The sequence below is a fragment of the Apodemus sylvaticus genome, chromosome 2 (assembly GCF_947179515.1).
Source record: "Apodemus sylvaticus chromosome 2, mApoSyl1.1, whole genome shotgun sequence".
In the NCBI taxonomy this organism is placed as follows: domain Eukaryota; kingdom Metazoa; phylum Chordata; class Mammalia; order Rodentia; family Muridae; genus Apodemus; species Apodemus sylvaticus.
In genome coordinates, this window is record NC_067473.1 from 177,761,699 (window position 1) to 177,782,750 (window position 21,052).

The 21,052-nt window shown below is 39.4% G+C and overlaps 1 protein-coding gene across 1 annotated transcript in view; it reads right to left on the bottom strand.

The window, feature by feature from the left end:
• Plcz1 (phospholipase C zeta 1) overlaps positions 1–21,052 on the bottom strand; it is a 63,799-nt gene that overhangs the window by 6,715 nt on the left and 36,032 nt on the right. The window contains exons 8-10 of the mRNA XM_052172752.1: positions 17,148–17,304; positions 13,381–13,497; positions 11,638–11,810 (exon numbers count right to left, since the gene is read on the bottom strand). Of these exons, the coding sequence (XP_052028712.1) occupies positions 11,638–11,810; positions 13,381–13,497; positions 17,148–17,304 (447 nt within the window). The remainder of the gene's footprint in view (positions 1–11,637; positions 11,811–13,380; positions 13,498–17,147; positions 17,305–21,052) is intronic.

A 21,052-nucleotide genomic window follows, 5' to 3' on the forward strand; every position in this document is an offset into this window, starting at 1 on the left:
AATAAAAAAATACAAAAATCTCAGAGGAGAAACCTCACCAAGAGAATAGGGCTGGAAGACAAAGCAGAGAAAATCTGTCACTTAGCAATGGTGAATGAAAATGTAAAATACATATGTGAACAAAACATAAGAGCTTAGGACAGAATACCATGAAAAGACAGATTTTGAATATAGGCCTAAAAGAAGAAGAAACCCATAGAAAAATCACCAGGAATAATAAAATCAGAGAAGATTGCCCAAATCTAATGAAAGAAATGCCCAACCAGGTATCCACAACACCAAATAAACAAGACCAAATCATCATCATCTTCTTCATCATCATCTCCCCATATTATAGTTAAAAAGTTTGAAACAGAAAATAAAGAAAAGGCATTAAAAATTTAAGAGAGAAAAATCAAGTCACTTGTTAAGCTAATACCATCAGAATAAAAAAATGATTTTTCAACAGAACATTTTAAAGTCAGAGGGCTGGGGGAAATGCATTCCAATTTTTGAAAGACCACAACTGTCAACCCAGACTATTATACCCTACAAAACTATCCATTAAAAGTGAAGGATAAATAAAAAATCTTTCCCTGATAAAAATAGACTAAATGGATTTGTGGTCACTAAGTTAGCTCCATAGATACAAGGAGGAATATTTAATTCTAAAGAGAATCATAAACAAACCAAGAGATTGTAGGGAATAAGTAAGTAGAGCCAGGATAGTTAATCAAAAGAAGTATAAGAAAACATTACAAAATCAACAAAATGATAGAAATTGATACAAATCTTTCAATAATGTAGTTCCTGATACTAAAAAGCACATTCTAGAAGAATGAATAAGAAAGGGGAACCTACCTTTTTCCAGTCTCCAATAAATTCACTTTATCAAAAACAATAAACACTATCTTATAATAAAAGGATGGAAAGGGGTATTCCAAAGAAACAGTACTAGGGAAAAAAGCAGGTGTAGCCATAGATAGTCTAACATTTGACAATAAATTTCAAATCAAAACCAGGTAATCAGAGATTACATAAAAGGTCACTTCATATTCATAACAGGACCAACCCACTAAGAAGGCACTACAAATCTAAACACATATATTCCAAACATAAGCTTACCCAACCTCATTGAAAACATGCTACAATATTTAAAAGCACAGATAAACCCAACACACTGTTTATGAACAAATTTAATTCCAATTTTCACCAATAGACAGGTTTTTGTGGCAAAGCCTATATACAAAAACTCTGGATAAAATAAATAAAATGGAATTAACCTATCTATAGAATATTGTACTCAAACACTAAAAAATAAACATTCTTCTCAGTAGCCTATAGAATTGTCTCCAAAATGAACATATAGTAGAACGTAATTAAGTCTCAACAAATATGAGAAAATTAAAATAATAACCTGCATGATTTCAGACCTTAATTAAGACCCAGTCTGACCTGAATCTGTTAGAGAAGAAAGTTGGTGATATACTTCAACCTATAGGCACAAAAAAATGGCTGTCCGAAGAGGATTCTGACAGCACAAGTATCAAGACAAACAACTAACGAAGGAGAGCTCGTGAAACAAAAAGGCTCCCACACAGCAAAGTACATCATCATTAAACTGAAGAGACAGCCAACAGAATGAGGGCAAAAATCTTTATCAGCATTATGTCTGACTGAGAGTTAGTATTTATAAAGAACTAAAAAACAAACAAATTTAAAAAAACAATTAAACATCACCACAAAACCCACCAGTCAATCAAAAACTGTGCCATGGAACTAATCAGGGAGAATTACATGATCTGTGTGTGTAATAAGTTCTCACACAATAAAGAAGTTATACACCCAAAGGTACAGTAATAACACTCGAATCACATTTTCAAACACTGAATAGGATTATATGTTTTATATAAATAATGGCTTATATAAAAAAAGAAAGAGAAAATGAGAAGCACAGAATAGAGAACAGGAGAAAAAAAGGACACAAAAACTTGATGTATGTAGCTTCTTCTGTCCTGAGTTCACACATTATGACACCACTATACACTAAGGTAACTGAAAATATTTAGTGACCTGTATTCAAGAGGAAGAAATCATTCAGCATAGTTATATATCTGCATGTTTGAAAAAGATTGTTTTGGTATCAGCATCCAAAACCACACAAAGATCCAACAAAGAAAGAGAACTTCAGACCAATTTCCTTTATGAATATCGATGCAAAAATACTCAATAAAATTCTTGCCAACTGAATCCAAGAACACATCAAAATGATCATTCACCATGAGCAAGTAGGCTTCATCCCAAGGATACAGGAATGGTTCAATATATGGAAATCCATCAATGCAATCCACTACATAAATAAACTACATAAATAAACTCAAAGAAAAAACCACATGGTCATTTCATTAGATGCTGAAAAGGCATTTGACAAAATTCAGCATTCTTTCCTGCTAAAAGACTTGGAAAGAACAGGAATTCAAGTCCCATACCTAAACATAGTAAAAGCAATATACAGCAAACCCGTAGCCAACATCAAACTAAATGGAGAGAAACTTGAAGCAATGTCACTAAAATCAGGGACTAGACAAGGCTGCCCCCCTCTCCATATCTTTTCAATATAGTTCTTGAGGTACTAGCTAGGGCAATTAGACAACATAAGGAGGTCGAAGGGATACAAATTGGAAAGGAAGACTTCAAACTATCACTATTTGCAGATGATATGATAGTACAATTAAGTGACCCAAAAAACTCTACCAGAGAACTCCTACAGCTGTTAAACAACTTAAGCAAAGTGGCTGGTTATAAAATCAACACAAGTAAATCAGTAGCCTTCCTATACTCAAAGGATAAGCAGGCTAAGAAAGAAATTAGGGAAATGACCCCCTTCACAATAGCCACAAACAGTATAAAGTATTTTGGTGTGACTCTAACCAGTGAAAGATCTATAAGACAAGAACTTCAGGTCTGTGAAGAAGGAAATTGAGGAAGACCCCAGAAAATGGAAAAATCTTCAGTGCTCATGGATTGGCAGGATTAATATAATTAAAATGGACATCTTGACAAAAGCAATATACAGATTCAACACAATCCCCATCAAAATCCCAACTCAGTTCTTCATAGAGTTAGAAAGAACAATTCTCAAATTCATCTGGAATAACAAAAAACCCAGGATAGCTAAAACTATTCTCAACAATAGCCACAAACAGTATAAAGTATCTTGGGGTGACTCTTACCAAACATGTGAAAGATCTGTATGACAAGAACTTCAAGACTCTGAAGAAGGAAATGGAAGAAGACCTCAAAAAATGGGAAAACCTCCCATGCTCATGGATCGGTAGACTCAATATAGTTAAAATGGCCATTTTGCCAAAAGCAATATACAGATTCAATGCAATACCCATCAAAATCCCAACTCAATTCTTCACAGAGTTAGAAAGAGCAATTATCAAATTCATCTGGAACAACAAAAAACCCAGGATAGCTAAAACTATTCTCAGCAACAAAAGAAAATCTGGGGGAATCAGTATCCCTGACCTCAAGCAATACTACAGAGCAATAGTGTTAAAAATTGCATGGTATTGGTACAGTGACAGGCAGGAGGATCAATGGAACAGGATTGAAGATCCAGAAATGAACCCACACACCTATGGCCACTTGATCCTCGACAAAGAGGCTGAAAACATCCAATGGAAAAAAGATAGCCTTTTCAACAAAGTGGTGCTGGTTCAACTGGAGGGCAGCATGCAGAAGAATGCGAATTGATCCATCCTTGTCTCCTTGTACTAAGCTCAAATCCAAATGGATCAAGGACCTCCACATAAAGCCAGACACTCTGAAGCTAATAGAAAAGAAACTGGGGAAGACCCTTGAGGACATCGGTACAGGGAGAAAGTTTCTGAACAGAACACCAATAGCGTATGCTCTAAGAGCAAGAATTGACAAATGGGACCTCATAAAATTACAAAGTTTCTGTAAGGCAAAGGACACCATCAAGAGGACAAATCGGCAACCAACAAATTGGGAAAAGATCTTCACCAATCCTACTTCAGATAGAGGGCTAATATCCAATATATATAAAGAACTCAAGAAGTTAGACTCCAGAAAACCGAACAACCCTATTAAAAAATGGGGTACAGAGTTAAACTAAGAATTCTCACCTGAAGAACTTCGGATAGCAGAGAAGCATCTTAAAAAATGCTCAACTTCATTAGTCATTAGGGAAATGCAAATCAAAACAACCCTGAGATTTCATCTTACACCAGTCAGAATGGCTAAGATTAAAAATTCAGGAGACAGCAGGTGTTGGAGAGGGTGTGGAGAAAGAGGAACACTCCTCCACTGCTGGTGGGGCTGCAAATTGGTACAACCACTCTGGAAATCAATCTGGCGGTTCCTCCGAAAACTGGGCACCTCACTTCCAGAAGATCCTGCTATACCACTCCTGGGCATATACCCAGAGGATTCCCCACCATGTAATAAGAATACATGCTCTACTATGTTCATAGCAGCCCTATTTATAATTGCCAGATGCTGGAAAGAACCCAGGTATCCCTCAACAGAAGAGTGGATACAAAAAATGTGGTATATCTACACAATGGAGTACTATTCAGCCATTAGAAACAATGAATTCATGAAATTCTTAGGCAAATGGATGGAGCTAGAGAACATCATACTAAGTGAGGTAACCCAGACTCAAAAGGTGAATCATGGTATGCACTCACTAATAAGTGGTTATTAACCTAGAAAACTGGAATACCCAAAACATAATCCACACATCAAATGAGGTACAAGGAGAAAGGAGGACTGGCCCCTGGTTCTGGAGAGACTCAGTGAAACAGTATTCGGCAAAACCAGAACAGGGAAGTGGGAAGGGGTGGGTGGGAGGACAGGGAAAGAGAAGGGGACTTAAGGGACTTTCGGGGAGTGGGGGGCTAGAAAAGGGGAAATCATTTGAAATGTAAATAAATTATATCGAATAAAAAAAAAAAACAACTGCATGGTATTGGTACAGTAACAGGCAGGTGGATCAATGGAATAGGATTGAAGACCCAGAAATGAACCCACACACCTATGGTCACTTGATCTTTGACAAAGGAACTGAAAACATCCAGTGGAAAAAAGATAGCCTTTTCAACAAATGGTGCTGGTTCAATTGGAAGTCAGCATTCAGAAAAATGCAAATTGATCCATTCTTATCTCCTTGTACTAAGCTCAACTCCGAGCAGATCAAGGACATCAACATAAAACCAGACACACTGAAACTAATAGAAAAGAAACTGGGAAGACCCTTGAGGACATGGGCACAGGGGGAAAGTTCCTGAACAGAACACCAATAGCTTATGCTCTAAGATCAATAATTGACAAATGGGACCTCATAAAATTGCAAAGTTTCTGTAAGGCAAAGTATACCATCAAAGGGACAAATCAATAACCAACAAATTGGGAAAAGATCTTCACCAACCCTACTTCTAACAAAGGGCTAATATCCAATATATACAAAGAACTCAAGAAGTTAGACCCCAGAAAACCAAATAACCCTATTAAAAAATAGGGTACAGAGCTAAACAAAGAATTTTCACCTGAAGAACTTCAGATATCTGAGAAGCACCTTAAAAACTCAGGAGACATCAGGTGTTGGCGAGAATGTGGAGAAAGAAGAACACTCCTCCACTGCTGGTGGGATTGCAAGATGGTACAACCACTCTGGAAATCAGTCTGGCGGTTCCTCAGAAAACTGGGCATGACACTTCTGGAGGATCCTGCTCTACCACTCCTTGGCATATACCCAAAGGATTCTCCAGCATGTAATAAGGACACATGCTCTACTATGTTCATAGCAGCCATCTTTATAATAGCCAGAAGCTGGAAAGAACCAAGATGTCCCTCAATGGAGGAATGGATACAAAAAATGTGGTGTATATACAGAAGGGAGTACTATTCAGCCATTAGAAACAATGAATTCATGAAATTCTTAGACAAATGGATGGAGCTGGAGAACATCATCCTAAGTGAGGTTACCTACCCAGTCTCAAAAGAACACTCATGGTATGCACTCACTGATAAGTGGATATTAGCCTAGAAGCTTGGAATACCCAAGACACAATCCATATATCAAATGATGTCCAAGAAGAAGGAAGGAATAGCCCCTGGTTCTGGAAAGGCTCAGTGCAGCAGTGTAGAGGAATACCAGAACAGGGAAGTGGGAAGAGGTGGATGGGGGAATAGGGGGAGGGAAGAGGGCTTATGGGACTTTCGGGGAGGGGGGGAATCAAGGAAAGAAGAAATCATTTGAAATGTAAATAAGAATATATTGAATTAAAAAAAAGAAAAAGATTGCTTGTAGATATTCACTACACCATTCCCAGATATGAGTGCTTGCCAGCTGATTATCAGTTCTGTGGGAAAAGGGCGTGTCCGAAATGGGACAGGTTCAACTTTCTATATGCTGTGCTGAAGAAAAGGAAAGGAAAGGAAAAGAAAGCAAAGCAAGGGAGAGGAAAAGACAAATGAGTTAGACCAAAACTTGCAGCTCAAAGGTAACAGAATAAACTGGAAGCGCCTATTGTCTTCATCAAGGACTCAAGGAAGCTTCTAGTTAATCCAGGCCTTCCAGTTCCCAAGTTGTGCTCCCAGAACCAGTGAGATTAAAGTAGCCAACTATAAAACTCTTTAGAATAACCACAAGAAGAGGACTCACTCATAGAGCTGTGTTGGCTGCTCCCAAGGAGACTCACCAACCTGTCTGTTTAAGTCCAAGCCACTTAACACCTCAAAGTGAGATTCTCAGAGTATAAGCTTAGGGTAGGCACCCAGAACATTCGTAAGCATCTGTGTGAACAAACTACCCTGACAATTCATTTCCATTCAGACAGCTCGGAGGCTCCCTCTACTATTCTCAGCAGGCAACAGATGTCACTCATTCAATCAACTTCCACATAGGAAGCATATGTTTTCTGTCAGACTCTGTCAAGCAGGCTTGAAGAGAGCCCAGCTATCTAAGGATAAGTCATGGCATCTCAAATTAATCCCAGCATTCAGACAGGCAGCAACAGGCAGATCTCTGAGTTCAAAGCCAGTCTGCCAGCTAGATTGCAAATTCCAAGCCAGCTATGGCTACACAGTAAGACCTTGTCTAAAGGATGGGTGGGTTGACAGAAACATAAGAGACAGAAGCAGAAAAAGGAGAGAGACAGAGAGAAGGAGAGAGACAGAGAGAGACAGAGAGAAAGAGAGAGAGACAGAGACAGAGAGAGAGAGACACAGAGAGAGAATTCTTCCAGAAAATAAATAAATCATGGTCATGGTTACAGAATAACTTAAGGCTAGATGTGGTGAGACACTGATACAAAGGAAACAGCTAAGCCTTGACCTGGAAAGTAACCGGTAAACAGAACTGATTGTTAAGTACAAATAAAATCATCATTATAATAAAACCTCTCACTTTGTCTTAAGAAGGACTAAGAAGACTGAGACAGACTTTTCATTTGTGTCTCATTCATTTTACCCTGACAAAAGCAAATTTTAAGGAAGACATGATTGTTCAAATTACAGTCCATCATTGTGGGGAAGTCAAGGCAGGAAGGTAAAACAAGTAGTCACATCCGCAGTCAAGAGCAAAGAGAGAATCGATGCATACAAGCTTGCTTCTTCCCTTCTCTTTTTATACAACCCAAGCCTAGGGAATGATGTCACCCACTTTCAGGCTGCGTCTTCCCAGACCGTTTAACCCAATAAGAACATCTCTTACTTGGGACTGGAGAGATGGGTCAGTGGAAATGCGCTTGATACTCTTCCAGAGAAAAGAAGTTTGATTTTCTGTACTCTCTTGGCAGATTACAACCTTCCTTCACTCCAGCTCCAAAGAACCCAACACTCTCTTCTGGCCTTCTTAGGCACCAAGCACGCATAAGATGCACAGACAAGTACATAGGCAAAACACTCTTTCACATAAGATACTATAATAAAATTTTAAAAGTCAAATGCAGATATTTACACCCAACCAATGGACAGACGCAGGTTACCTCTGTGGTTGAATTAGGGAGAGACTGGAAGAAACTGAGCAGGGTGACTCCACAGGAAGACCAGCAGTCTCAACTAACCTGGACCCCCAAGATCCCTCAGACACCAAGCCACCAACCAGGCAGCATACACCAGCTGATATGAGGCCCTGACACATGTACAGCAGAGGACTGCCTGGACTGGACTCAAGTGAGAGAAGATGCACCTAACCCTCAAGAGACTTGAGGCCCCAGGTAATGGGGAGGTCTGGTGGGATGGGGGGCATGCTCTTGGACACTAGGGTGTTGGTGGAGAGGTCTGTGATGAGGAACAGTCAGAGAGAGGGCCAGGAGGGGGATAAAGGACTGGAATATAAAATATAAATTAAAGAGTAATAAAAAAATAACCATCGACATGAGCTGATTGCGCATGTTTAAGAAGAGACCTGATGATAGATAATGAATTTCTGAAAGAGGACAGCAGCAAAGGTGATTAGACCAAGGGAAGGGATCATGAAGACCTGGAGTGGACTGGATAGAATTTATAAATGGATGGTATGGGAAGTGATGGAAATGTGTAACAACACTGTCAAGTCTTCTGGTCTGAGTTGGTCAGATGAATAATGCCATTTGTTGACATGTCAATGAAACAGTTAAAGGTAGATTGACTAGGAAGGGACGTTAGGTTTTAAAATTATAAGTTTGACAGGGTAGTGATTTAATAAGTACGCATACTTGGTAGACTGTTTAAAATATACTTTAGGTTCTAGAAAACAAATGAAGTCAGGTTTAAGATTTGAACCTTACTGGCCGTTAAAATCATGAGCCTTTGCACATGAGAATGGGAAAAGAATCATTAGTTTGGAACAAAGGTTAGGAAAAGCTTTATGCAATATAAATGTTTTAGGAGTAGTTACAAAAAGAGGAATCCATCAATGAAAGTGAAACAGATTTCCATGGCAGACAGATAATAAATCCAGAACTGGAGGAGACTTGAGTGTGCAATAAAGGCTCTTAGGAGTGGCTAATCCACCTTTTCCCACTGAATCAACTATTTAAAAGACACAGAAAGGAGGCCAACGTGACAATCCCCTTGTAAAAGAAGCTCCGTGGTCAATAATACTTATCCACATGCCACAAAGTGTCAGCTAATCAATATTGGTAGCCCCCATTGTGGGTGATGTCTAGCTATCCACTCTGACTGGATTACAGTGCCACAACATCCTCCGAGCAGGAGCAAAGCCTGCTGTGTGCTTCATCAGCCCTCCTGCCAAATCTGAAGTATTTCCTTCCTGTCTACCTTTCTTCTATCGGCCTTTCTCTTTTTTCTTTATTTTCTATGTTCTTTGTTTACATTCCAAATGATTTCCCCTTTCTTAGCTCCCCCCTCCCCATAAGTCCCATAAGCCCTCTTCCCTCCACCTGTTCCCCAATCAAGCCCCTCCCACTTCTCTGTCCTTGCAATCCCCTACAATGTTGCATGGAGCCTTTCCAGGACCAGGGACCTCTCCTTCCTTCTTCTTGGGAATGATTTGATATGTTAATTGTGTCTTAGGTATTCAGAGCTTCTTAATTAATATCCACTTATCAGTGACTGCATTCCGTGTGTGTTCTTTTGTGATTGGGATACTACACTTAGGATGATATTTTCCAGATTCAACCATTTGCCTAAGAATTTCATGAATTCACTGTTTTTAATTGCTAAGTAGAATTCCATTGTGTAAATATACCACATTTTCTGTATCCATTCCTCCATTGAGGGACATCTGGGTTCTTTCCAGCTTCTGGCTATTATAAATAAGGCCGCTATGAACATAGTGGAGCATGTGGGGAATCCACTGGGTATACGCCCAGGAGTGGTCTAGCAGAGTTCACCGGAAGTGTCACGCCTAGTTTTCTGAGGAACTGCCAGAATGCTTTCCAGAGTGGTTGTACCAGCTTGCAATCCCACCAGCAGTGGAGGAACCGGGTTGGCAGGGAGCATCCCCCCTCAGGGACAGGAGGAAAGAGAAATGGAGTGAGGAATTCTAAGAGGAGACTGAGAAAGGGCAATGATTATATTGTTAATTAATTAATTGCACAAGCCAAAAATTTTATTTCTAGAAAATAACTCATAAATTCTCATTCTTCACTGATACTAAATGACTAGGGCCTGAAGCAGGTAAGAAAAGGCTCCCAAGCCCAGTAGTGTTATGACAATAGTAGACAAAATGAGACAGAGCTTGTAAATGAAGCATATTCTGGAGATGGGGTTTCTAGCATCACCCGTCAGAACGGAAAACCAAGATGCCCACTCAGGAGCTGACAGACTCCCAGACCTCTGCTAGGCAGCAGCATAGAACATGTGACTAGAAACAGCAAGATCACTGACTCAGATCCCAAAAGAACAACCGAGATGGTGCTGAGAGGGTTGTAGGAGCAACTAGTTGAACAGAAGGAGGAGACCAAAGAGGCCAGGCCTGTGCAGTTCATTAGCAAACAAATCCTCCAGTTGCAGTCAATATGGGTGGAGGTGCAGCCAGAGGCAGTGGCTTGTAATTAAGTGGAGAAGAAAAAAAAAAATCAGCCAGACCTTTTCTAAAGGCTCGGTGACATTTTTAAAAGTAAATAAGCGTTTTATTTAGGTCACAGAGAAAGAAGAAAGGCCTGTGCTAATGGAGAGAGCCTCTTTTGTTATAATGAACTTACTTGTACAGGAAGCAATAAAGCAAGAGATGAAAGAACGAGGTGGGGGGAGTAGGAGGAGTGGGGTGAAGATAGAAATAAGGAGGGAGCCACATGGGGTGATCAGCAATCAGAGACCAAACGCGCAGCAGACAAATGCGCCTCTATATTAAAGTGAAAATAAAACCAAACACTGGGGTCTGAGAAGATGGCTCAGCAGCTGAGAGCATGCACTGTTATCCCACAATGGGCAGCTCGCAGTCATCTGCTCCTCCAGCTCCAGAGGGATCATACGCCCTCTTCTGGACTCCACAGGTATCTGCACACACACACACACACACACACACACACACACACACACACACACACACACAAATCAATTTTAAAAATTAAATATAGATTTTGAATCATTACATGGAAGAAGTGTTAAAACCTCTCACAAATTCCAGGGGTAAAATGAGAACATTCTAAGCTTATAACATATTAATAGACATGGATAATAAATACAGGAGAACGTATACCCATAACTTTATATGCAATTAGACAGAGTTCAGAGACATAGCAGGGAAAGAAGGCTGCACTCCAAAAGTAAGAAATTAATGAGTAAGAAATAACTCTGAGAATTTGCTGCTGAAATTCTTTACAGGTAAGGGACAATGAGTGTCATGTCCTCAAGGTCATCAGCAGGCTGAACTCAAACCATTCCATCACAGTGCTAAATGGTGAAATACAACGGAGTGATATAAATAGATCTCTCTGAGGATAAGGTTTTAGCTTCAAGATTTCCATTCACTTGCAGAAAATCATTCATGTGAAAATGCACACAAAGAACATTTTCAGACACAGAGAAAGATGCTAAAACGGCCCCTATTAATTGTGTCTAAAAAGATTAACAGGAATTTAAAGGGCATTAGAGCTGATCGGTAGAATTGAAATATTAACATACGCTATCTAGTTTACTTAAAAACCAGCAAATAGAACAAGCCATTAATCTTACTCGGATTGTGAGGGTAATTGGATGGCCATCTTTTTCCGGTTCGTTTGGGTTAAAGCCCAGAGTTGTGTCTCTAAGGATGTCTGGCTTCAAAACATACCCAGAGCCTCCATTATCCAAAAATTTCCCATTTTGCAAATCCATTGGCATTCCAGGGGTTTGAAAATTCAAAGCCACTGTGATGAAGAAGTATGTTGACATTGTTAGGAAATAAGTAGCATAGTTGAGTTCGGTGATGTGTCAAAATCCTTAAATACTGCCTATCTTTATGTTTTCTAAAAAGATGGGTCATTTACCTAATAATCTATGTTTTTTTAAAGTATGTTATTGCTGTCTTGTCATGGTGGTTTGAATAAAAATGGTCACCATAGGCCCACAGGGAGGGGCAACTGCTAGAAGTTGTGGTCTTGGTGGAATTGGTGTAGCCTTGTTGGAGGAGCTGTGTCACTAGTTAGGTGGATGTTGATGTTTCCGATACTCAAGGCCAGGCCCAGTGTCTCTCTCTCTCTCTCTTCCTAATGCCTGAGGATCCAGATGTTGAACTCTCAGCTACCTCTGATCATATCTGCTTGGATGCAGTCATGCTTCCCGTGATGATGATAATGGACGAAACCTCTGAACTGTAAGCCATCCCCTATTAAATGCTTTCTTTTGTAAGAGTTGGAGGAGTCATGGTATCTCTCCACAGCAATAGAAACCCTCACTAAGACACTTGCTCATGTTACTGCATTTCTGTGAACTGTATCATTTCATTTGTAAATTAAATTATTATATAGTTGTTGGTTGGTGGGCTAGTTTTCAAAACAGGGTAGCCCAAATGGAAGCCTCAAACTCTCCATAGAAGGGAAGAAGACCTTGAACTCCTGAAGCCCTTGCCTCCCTTTCCCTAGTGCTGAGATTACAGGTATGCTCAATGATATCCATCTACTCTAGAATTTGGAATAAAAAAAAATGAAAGTGGCATTCAGTATGGATTACAGAAAAGCAGTCCACATGTCAGATAATATGCAAGGAGTATAAAGATAAAGAAAATAGGGCTGGGGCTGTAAATCAGGAATAAAGTGTGTGTTGGTTTAACTTGTGTAAGGCCTTAGGTTAAAGAGAAGGCATCAACTACATCACAAATATCCAGGCCCAAGAGGTAGATATATTCCCTGAGAAGGCAAGAAATTGATCTATAGAGTGCCTGGTCTTGATATAAGTCCTCCCTCAAGTCCTCCCTATCCCACCCGATCCTACTCCGCATCTCCTCAGACCTATATGTAAGCCACTCCTCAGTCCAGGTGATGAAAAATGAGCCCCTGACCTGATTGGTTGGTATTGATGCTATACCTGCTCTATGGTTAGCATCAAGGAGAATATGGACCCTATTCACCTGAGACTTTGAACGCCAAAGCTCGTGTAAGTTTGAACTGATGAAGGGCACTTGGCTTGAAGAAGACTTGGGCCTAGCTCAAGTGAGGAACTTGATCTTCATTCCCCCTCCTATCCATCCAGTATCCCTCTCCCTCAAGCACACATATTCCAATATCTAGTCCTTGTGAATTAGTCTAGGCTTTCCAATCTTCACCTACATCTGCCCTCTCCAGGTATTTGAGGAAACTTTAGCTCTAAACACCAGTGATTTACCATGAGTGCTTGAACCCACTTCCAGGACCAAAATGTTTCCAGTAATGTTCACTAACTCACACAAAGAATTTGTTTCTACTTACATTTGCAGATAGGTTATTACCCTGCATAACATACCCATCTGACAGCCTACATTCCAAAACTCTTGAGGGTTAAAATTAGAAGAGTCTGCTCTCATTACTTTGGGGTATATTCTGGTGATGAATGCAGCGGTGTGGAAAATAAACTCATGGACTACAAAGAGAAAAAAGTAATAAAAAATGTTTGAAGCATTTGTAGTTAACAAAACAAGATATTTTTGTATATTACTCACATATGTGAAATAATTCTATACATGACCTTGGCAAGAATATTTATCAATCACAAAATAAAAGAGAACCCATGCATTTATGCTTAGAAAATGATTCATAATATTTTATAATTATTTTGTGGAGCAACTTAAGTGTACCCTCATTATTTACTTCAACTATTTCACTATCACACTTCCAAATTAACATAAGATCACACACAATTCCAAAATAAAATCTTTTTATGTAACATATTCACCAATTTTTAACCATAATTTTCATATTAAGATGCACCTGCATGGAAGTCATATGAAGCTACATGTTTCTAGTTAAATTAATTTGGTGATCATTTCACAGATTGAAAGGAACCCTTGAGTTATCTGGCTTAGCTCCCAAACCTCTGGCTCAGCACCTTTCCCTCAAGTGCTTCCAATCTTTGCTTTCAACCCTCTATTGCCAATTTCACTACTTCCCAACAGTTTTATCTGTTTTTATTGATTATTTTATTTATTTACATTTCAAATGTTATCCCCTGTCCCAGTTTCCCCTCCACAAGCCCCCCACTGTCTTCTCCCTCCCCCTGCCTCTGTGAGAGTGCCCCACCCTTTTGCTGAGCTATTCATTTGCTTATAACATGTACATAAGCATACACATGTAATCCATATGCATTTTGTGTATTTTTGTTTGTCTATATTCAAAGTGATTTGGAATTTAAAACTAATTTGATTCCTTCACCATTTGACTGACGTCCCTTTAGATTTTTTTTTTAGCACAGATACCATGTTTTCTTCAAGCGGTTTCTCCTTTCACTGAGCTGATCCCATTGCCACAGTCGTTCCTGACAGTATGACAAGCAATCTTGAGAAAAGTGATGGCTGGGTAAAGCTCACAGTATTTGGTACTGGGATGAAATCCTTTGCTCCTGTCCTAAACAGTATTCTTTAAAAAGCATTGCTAATTTAAATTCCAAATGTTCTTGTGAAATCATGTTCCCTTCTGTACTGTACAGAAGTCTATCCGTAGGCAAAACATGCACACTTGGGACCTTGAGTTTAACCATCTACATATGAAACATGAATTGCCGCTAAGGTCTCTATTATAGAAAATTTCGAGTATCAACCTGATTGGATTAAGAAATACCCAGAATCCATGAGGCACACTTACACATGTGTCTGTGAGGGTATTTCTATGGAGGATTAACTGAGAAAGGCTCCCTCAGTGTGGGTGGCATCATATCGTGGGCTAGATCCTTGCATTGTTAATAAAAGGGAGAAATAAGAAAAGCAATTGATCACAAGCTTCTGTATCTCTTCCTTCCTTATCTAAAGAGGTGTGACCAAACACTGCCTCCTTCCCCCACTACCATGGAGCTTCCCAGCCAGGAAGGACTGTGTGCCCTCAGACTGTAAGCCACTGTGGCTTCCTTCCAGAAGTTGCTGTTTATAGGATATTTAGTCCCAGCCATGAGAACAGTAGTTAAACATGTTGCCTCTGAACCTTAGCTCCAGAAACCACACACAATTTATTACAAATTCCCTTCATGTTCTTTCTAGAAACATGTGGAACTCAAACAAACGAGAGAGAGAGAGAGAGAGAGAGAGAGAGAGAGAGAGAGAGAGAGAGAGAGAGAATAAAGCTATGTGTGATCTCAGCACTCAATTAAGAATTACCAATAACTGGATGGTGTGTCTTTCAATCCCTTTCTATTTATATGCTAATTTTCCAATGGACTTGCATTACTTATTCCCTTTTACTGGCTGTCACTTGTTTTACACTCAACTGCGATAATGTATGAATCATATCATTTTGGTGACATTCCAAGATTATTATATTTTTGGGATGTTTATGATGATGAGTGTACTAATACGAGGTGTCTGTGCAGTTGAATCTTTGTTACCATCATTAATTATTCACTATCAATGACTTCTGGCACAAGAAAAACAGTCTACCCTCTTCAAGACACAGTGGCACCGTGCACAATGGCTGGGGCAGCTCTCCTAATCACTTTTTAAAATTGCTTGTGTGTGTTTAACATAGTAGAGGTAAGAAAGTGGTGATTACTCCCACTGTGCATAGTGCTCCTGTTCTCATGAATCTAAAAGGCTACCTGACATTTTGAGGTGTCAGATGCCAGCTTAGCAAAGCAGGTCATTCAGTCTCTCTTGGCTGTACTGTGCAGTAAGAAATGCACACAACCCAAGGTTGAGAGATGGCTCAGCAGGTAAGAGTTACCACTGAACAAACATGCGGACCTAGTTTAGATCCCCAATACTTACATAAAAAACCAGTGTCTTAGATAGAGTTTTACTGCTGTGAACAGACACTGTGACCAAGGCAAGTCTTACAAAGAAAAACATTTCATTGGGTCTAGCTTACAGGTTCAGAGATTGAGCCCATTATCGTCAACATGGGAGCATGGCAGCATCTAGGCAGACATGGTGCAGGCAGAACTGAGAGTTCTACATCTTCATCTGAAGGCTGCAAGTAGAAGACTGACTTCCAGGCAGCTAGGATGAGGTCTTAAACCCACACCCACAGAGCACACCGACTCAAAGAGGGCCACACCTCCTAATAGTGCCACTCCCTGGGTCAAGCACCTACAAACCATCACACCCAGCATGTCTACATGAACCTGTAACCTCAACACTGTCACAGGGCAGGGAGGGGTGTGGATCAGTGAGGCTTGCTGCCTGCCTCATCTCCAGGGAATACAGCAGACAGTGACAGAATAGGGCCTGATGTCTTTATGTGGATACTGCGTGATAACAAATCCATGTATCCACATACACATATACACACCAGTCTCCCTGCTCCTCTCTCTCCCTCTCTCCTCTATCTCTCCTCTCCTACTCTCTTCTCTCCTCTTCTCTCTCTCTTTCTCTCTCTCTCCTCCTTCTCCTCCTCCTTCTCCTCTTCCTCCTCCACCCTAAGGCTTTGTAAAGTATTCCTTCTTGTTGCCTACAATACAATATTCCATTCCACTCAATTAATTCATTCCACCCCATTCAATAGATTGCTGTGAAAGGCACATTTCCAAAGCACACAGTGGCCCAGGCCACAATGAGATTGTAATCTGTTTCTGCTTACACTTTCTTCCGGGGAAGATCCAAGTATTTTGCCACAGACTCATCCTGCCACTAGGCCCTGTAACCCATCACTCTAATATGACCTGTCCACCACAGGTTGCCCACAGATGGTTCCATAACTTATACTCTCAATCAAAATGCCATGACCTTCTTTAAGGCAATTAAACAAGGATGATGGTGCACATCTTTAACCTCAGTGCTCTTTAAGTTCAAGCCTAGTCTGGTCTACATAATTATACCATGTCTAAAAAAATTTTAAAGCACTTAATAGGAAAGATTTTTGATATACAACTTAATACAATTTAAAAATATATTGTTTTATGGATTTCAGAATATAGATATTAAGAATTTTTACATAAATATTAAGAATATAATGTAACTCTAAATTATATTAAGTGGATTGAAATTTAATAAGAATATACATTCATAAATACCTCCAACACATGTTAACCTCTTAGCAGTGAATAGAACTGATTTAAATACTTCATCCTTTGGAGTTGTAAGCATTTACCTCTCAATTTTGAAAGTTTTCGAGCTCGAGTCTCTTCAATAGAATTGGTCTCATTAAATTGCTGATAGACTCTTGAATATTGGAAGCTTCGGAACTTCTCAGCCTTAGTATAAATGACAAGATCAGATAAGGCCAGAGCTATTCTTAGCTTCCTGATCTAAAAATAAGAAAATGTAGTGATTTCACATTTCACATTTTCCAAATTTTCCTTTTATAATAAAAAAAATACTTTTAAATAGATCACTTCAGTTTTTCTTAAGGTTATCTCCCCCAAAACAATTTGGGCTAAGTCAATGTGGTCATTTTTATGTCCAGAGTATTTATTGATTATAAGCACTAGACTGGCCTAAAAATCTAGTTTATGTGTTAAGATTTGAGAATAGTAATTTTTAGTATTTTCTCGGCCTCCAAAGATCTTAGCTTATTCTAATAAATTTTACAAATTTAAGAATTGTAGCCATGAAGATGTTTCCAGTTTCTTCTGACATTTTGGGATAATCTTTATTGTGTAGTAGACACTTGCTCTTCTACTGTATTTCCCTCAGCCATATCTCGGGTTTGTGAAAAACATCCCTTGTTCATGCTTATAGTGCATGTGAATAGTTGATGCTAGTACATATGTGATAGGTTTCTTCATAACATCCTAACTCTTACAGCTCTTTACACTTTCCTTTGATCCATCCATTTTTCCCACCACCCTCTCCATGATCCCACTGGCTGATTCCAGTTCTACCCTCCTCCATTTTTGTGTCACATGGATTCCCCTAGCTTTTCTTATCTCACCCATCTCAATCAATCAAGTAGAAACAAAGAGAACCATACAAAGAATCAACAAAACCAGGAGTTGGTTCTTTGAGAAAATCAACAAGATACATAAACCCTTAGCCAGACTACCCAAAGGGCACAGAGACAGTATCCGGATTAACAAACTTAGAAATGAAAAGGGAGATATAACAACAGAAACTGAGGAAATTCAAAAAATCATTAGATCCTACTACAAAAGCCTGTACTCAACACAACTGGAGAATCTGGAGGAAATGGACAGTTTCCTAGACAGATATCAGACACCAAAACTAAATTGGGATCAAATAGATCATCTAAACAGTCCCATAACACCTGAAGAAATAAAAAGGGTCATAGAAAGTCTCCAACCCAAAAAAAGCACGGGAACAGATGGCTTCAGTGCAGAGTTCTATCAGACCTTCATAGAAGACCTAACACCAATACTCTTCAAACTATTCCACAAAATAGAAACAGAAGGAACTCTACCCAACTCATTCTATGAAGCCACAATTACGCTGATACCAAAACCACACAAAGAACCAACAAAGAAAGAGAACTTCAGGCCAATTTCTCTTATGAATATTGATGCAAAAATACTTAATAAAATTCTTGCTAACCGAATCCAAGAACACATCAAAACGATCATCCACCATGATCAAGTAGGCTTCATGCCAGGGATGCAGGGATGGTTCAATATAAGGAAATCCATCAATGCTATCCACTACATAAACAAACTCAAAGAAAAAAACCATATGATCATCTCATTAGATGCAGAAAAAGCATTTGACAAAATCCAGCATCCTTTCATGCTAAAAGTATTGGAAAGAACAGGAATTCAAGGCCCATTCCTAAACATCGTCAAAGCAATATACAGCAAACCGGTAGCCAACATCAAACTAAATGGAGAGAAACTTGAAGCAATCCCACTGAAATCAGGGACTAGACAAGGCTGTCCTCTCTCTCCATATCTTTTCAATATAGTACTTGAAGTTCTAGCTAGAGTAATTAGACAACATAAGGAGGTCAAGGGGATACAAATTGGAAAGGAAGAAGTAAAATTATCACTATTTGCAGATGACATGATAGTCTACTTAAGTGACCCAAAAACCTCCACCAGAGAACTCCTACAGCTGATAAACAACTTCAGCAGAGTGGCTGGTTATAAAATCAACTCAAGCAAATCGGTTGCCTTCCTATATTCAAAGGATAAGCAGGCTGAGAAAGAAGTTAGGGAAACGACACCCTTCAAAATAGCCACAAACAATATAAAGTATCTTGGTGTGACTCTAACCAAACAAGTGAAAGATCTATATGACAAGAACTTCAGGTCTTTGAAGAAGGAAATCGAAGAAGACCTCAGAAAATGAAAAAATCTGCCATGCTCATATAGATTGGCAGGATTGATATAGTGAAAATGGCCGTCTTGCCAAAAGCAATCTACAGATTCAATGCAATCCCCATCAAAATCCCAAATCAGTTCTTCACAGAGTTAGAAAAAGCAATTCTCAAATTCATCTGGAATAACAAGAAACCCAGGATAGCTAAAACTATTCTCAACAACAAAAGAAATTCTGGGTGAATCAGTATCCCTGACTTCAAGCAATACTACAGAGCAATAGTGTTAAAAACTGCACAGTGACAGACAAGTGGACCAATGGAATAGAATTGAAGATCCAGAAATGAATTTGCACACCTATGGTCACTTGATCTTCGACAAAGGAGCTGAAAACATCCAGTGGAAAAAAGATAGCCTTTTCAACAAACGGTGCTGGGTCAATTGGAGGTCAGCATGCAGAAGAATTCAAATTGATCCATTCTTATCTCCATGTACTAAACTTCACTCCAAGTGGATCAAGGACCTCCATATAAAACCAGACACACTGAAACTAATAGAAAAGAAACTGGGGAAGATCCTTGAGGACATGGGCACAGGGGGAAAGTTCCTGAACAGATCACCAATAGCTTATGCTCTAAGATCAAGAACTGACAAATGAGACCTCATAAAATTACAAAGTTTCTATAAGGCAAAGGACACTGTTAAAAGGACAAAACGGCAACCATCAAATTGGGAAAGGATATTCACCAACCCCACATCTGATAGAGGGCTAATATCCAATATATACAAAGAACTCGAGAAGTTAGACCTCAGGGAACCAAATAACCCTATTAAAAATGGGGTACAGATCTTAACAAAGAATTTTCACCTGAAGAAATTCGGATGGCCGAGAGGCACCTTAAGATGTGCTCAACATCATTAGTCATTAGGGAAATGCAGATCAAAACAACCCTGAGATTTCACCTTACACCAGTCAGAATAGCTAAGGTCAAAAACTCAGGAGACAGCAGGTGTTGGCAAGGATGCGGAGAAAGAGGAACACTCCTCCACTGCTGGTGGGGCTGTAAGATGGTACAACCACTGTGGAAATCAGTCTGGAGGTTCCTCAGAAAACTGGACATGAGACTTCCAGAGGACCCTGCTATACCTCTCCTGGGCATATACCCAAAGGATTCCCTGGCATGCAATAAAGACACATGCTCCATTATGTTCATAGCAGCCTTATTTATAATATCCAGAAGCTGGAAAGAACCCAGATGCCCCTCAAAGGAGGAATGGATACAGAAAATGTGGTATATTTACAAAATGGAATACTACTCAGCAATTAGAAACAATGAATTCACAAAATTTTTAGGCAAATGGTTTGATCTGGAAAATATCATCCTAAATGAGGTAACACAATCACAAAAGAATACACATGGAATGCAATCTCTGATAAGTGGATATTAATTAGCCCAGAAGCCCTGAATACCCAAGGCACAAATTGCATAACAAATGACTCCCATGAAGAAGTATGGAGAGGGTTCTGATCCTGGAAAGGATTGATCTAGCATGGGAAGGGAATATAAGGACAGAGAAAAAGGAGGGAGGTGATTGGAGAAGGGATGGAGAGAAGAAGGTTTATGGGACATATGGGGAGGGGGGATCTAGGAAAGGAGAAATCATTTGGAATGTAAACAAAGAATATAGAAAATAAAAATATTAAAAAAAAAAGAAGAGGAGGAAGAGAAAGAAAAAGAAGAGGATAAAAGGAAGGAAGGAAGGAAGGAAGGAAGGAAGGAAGGAA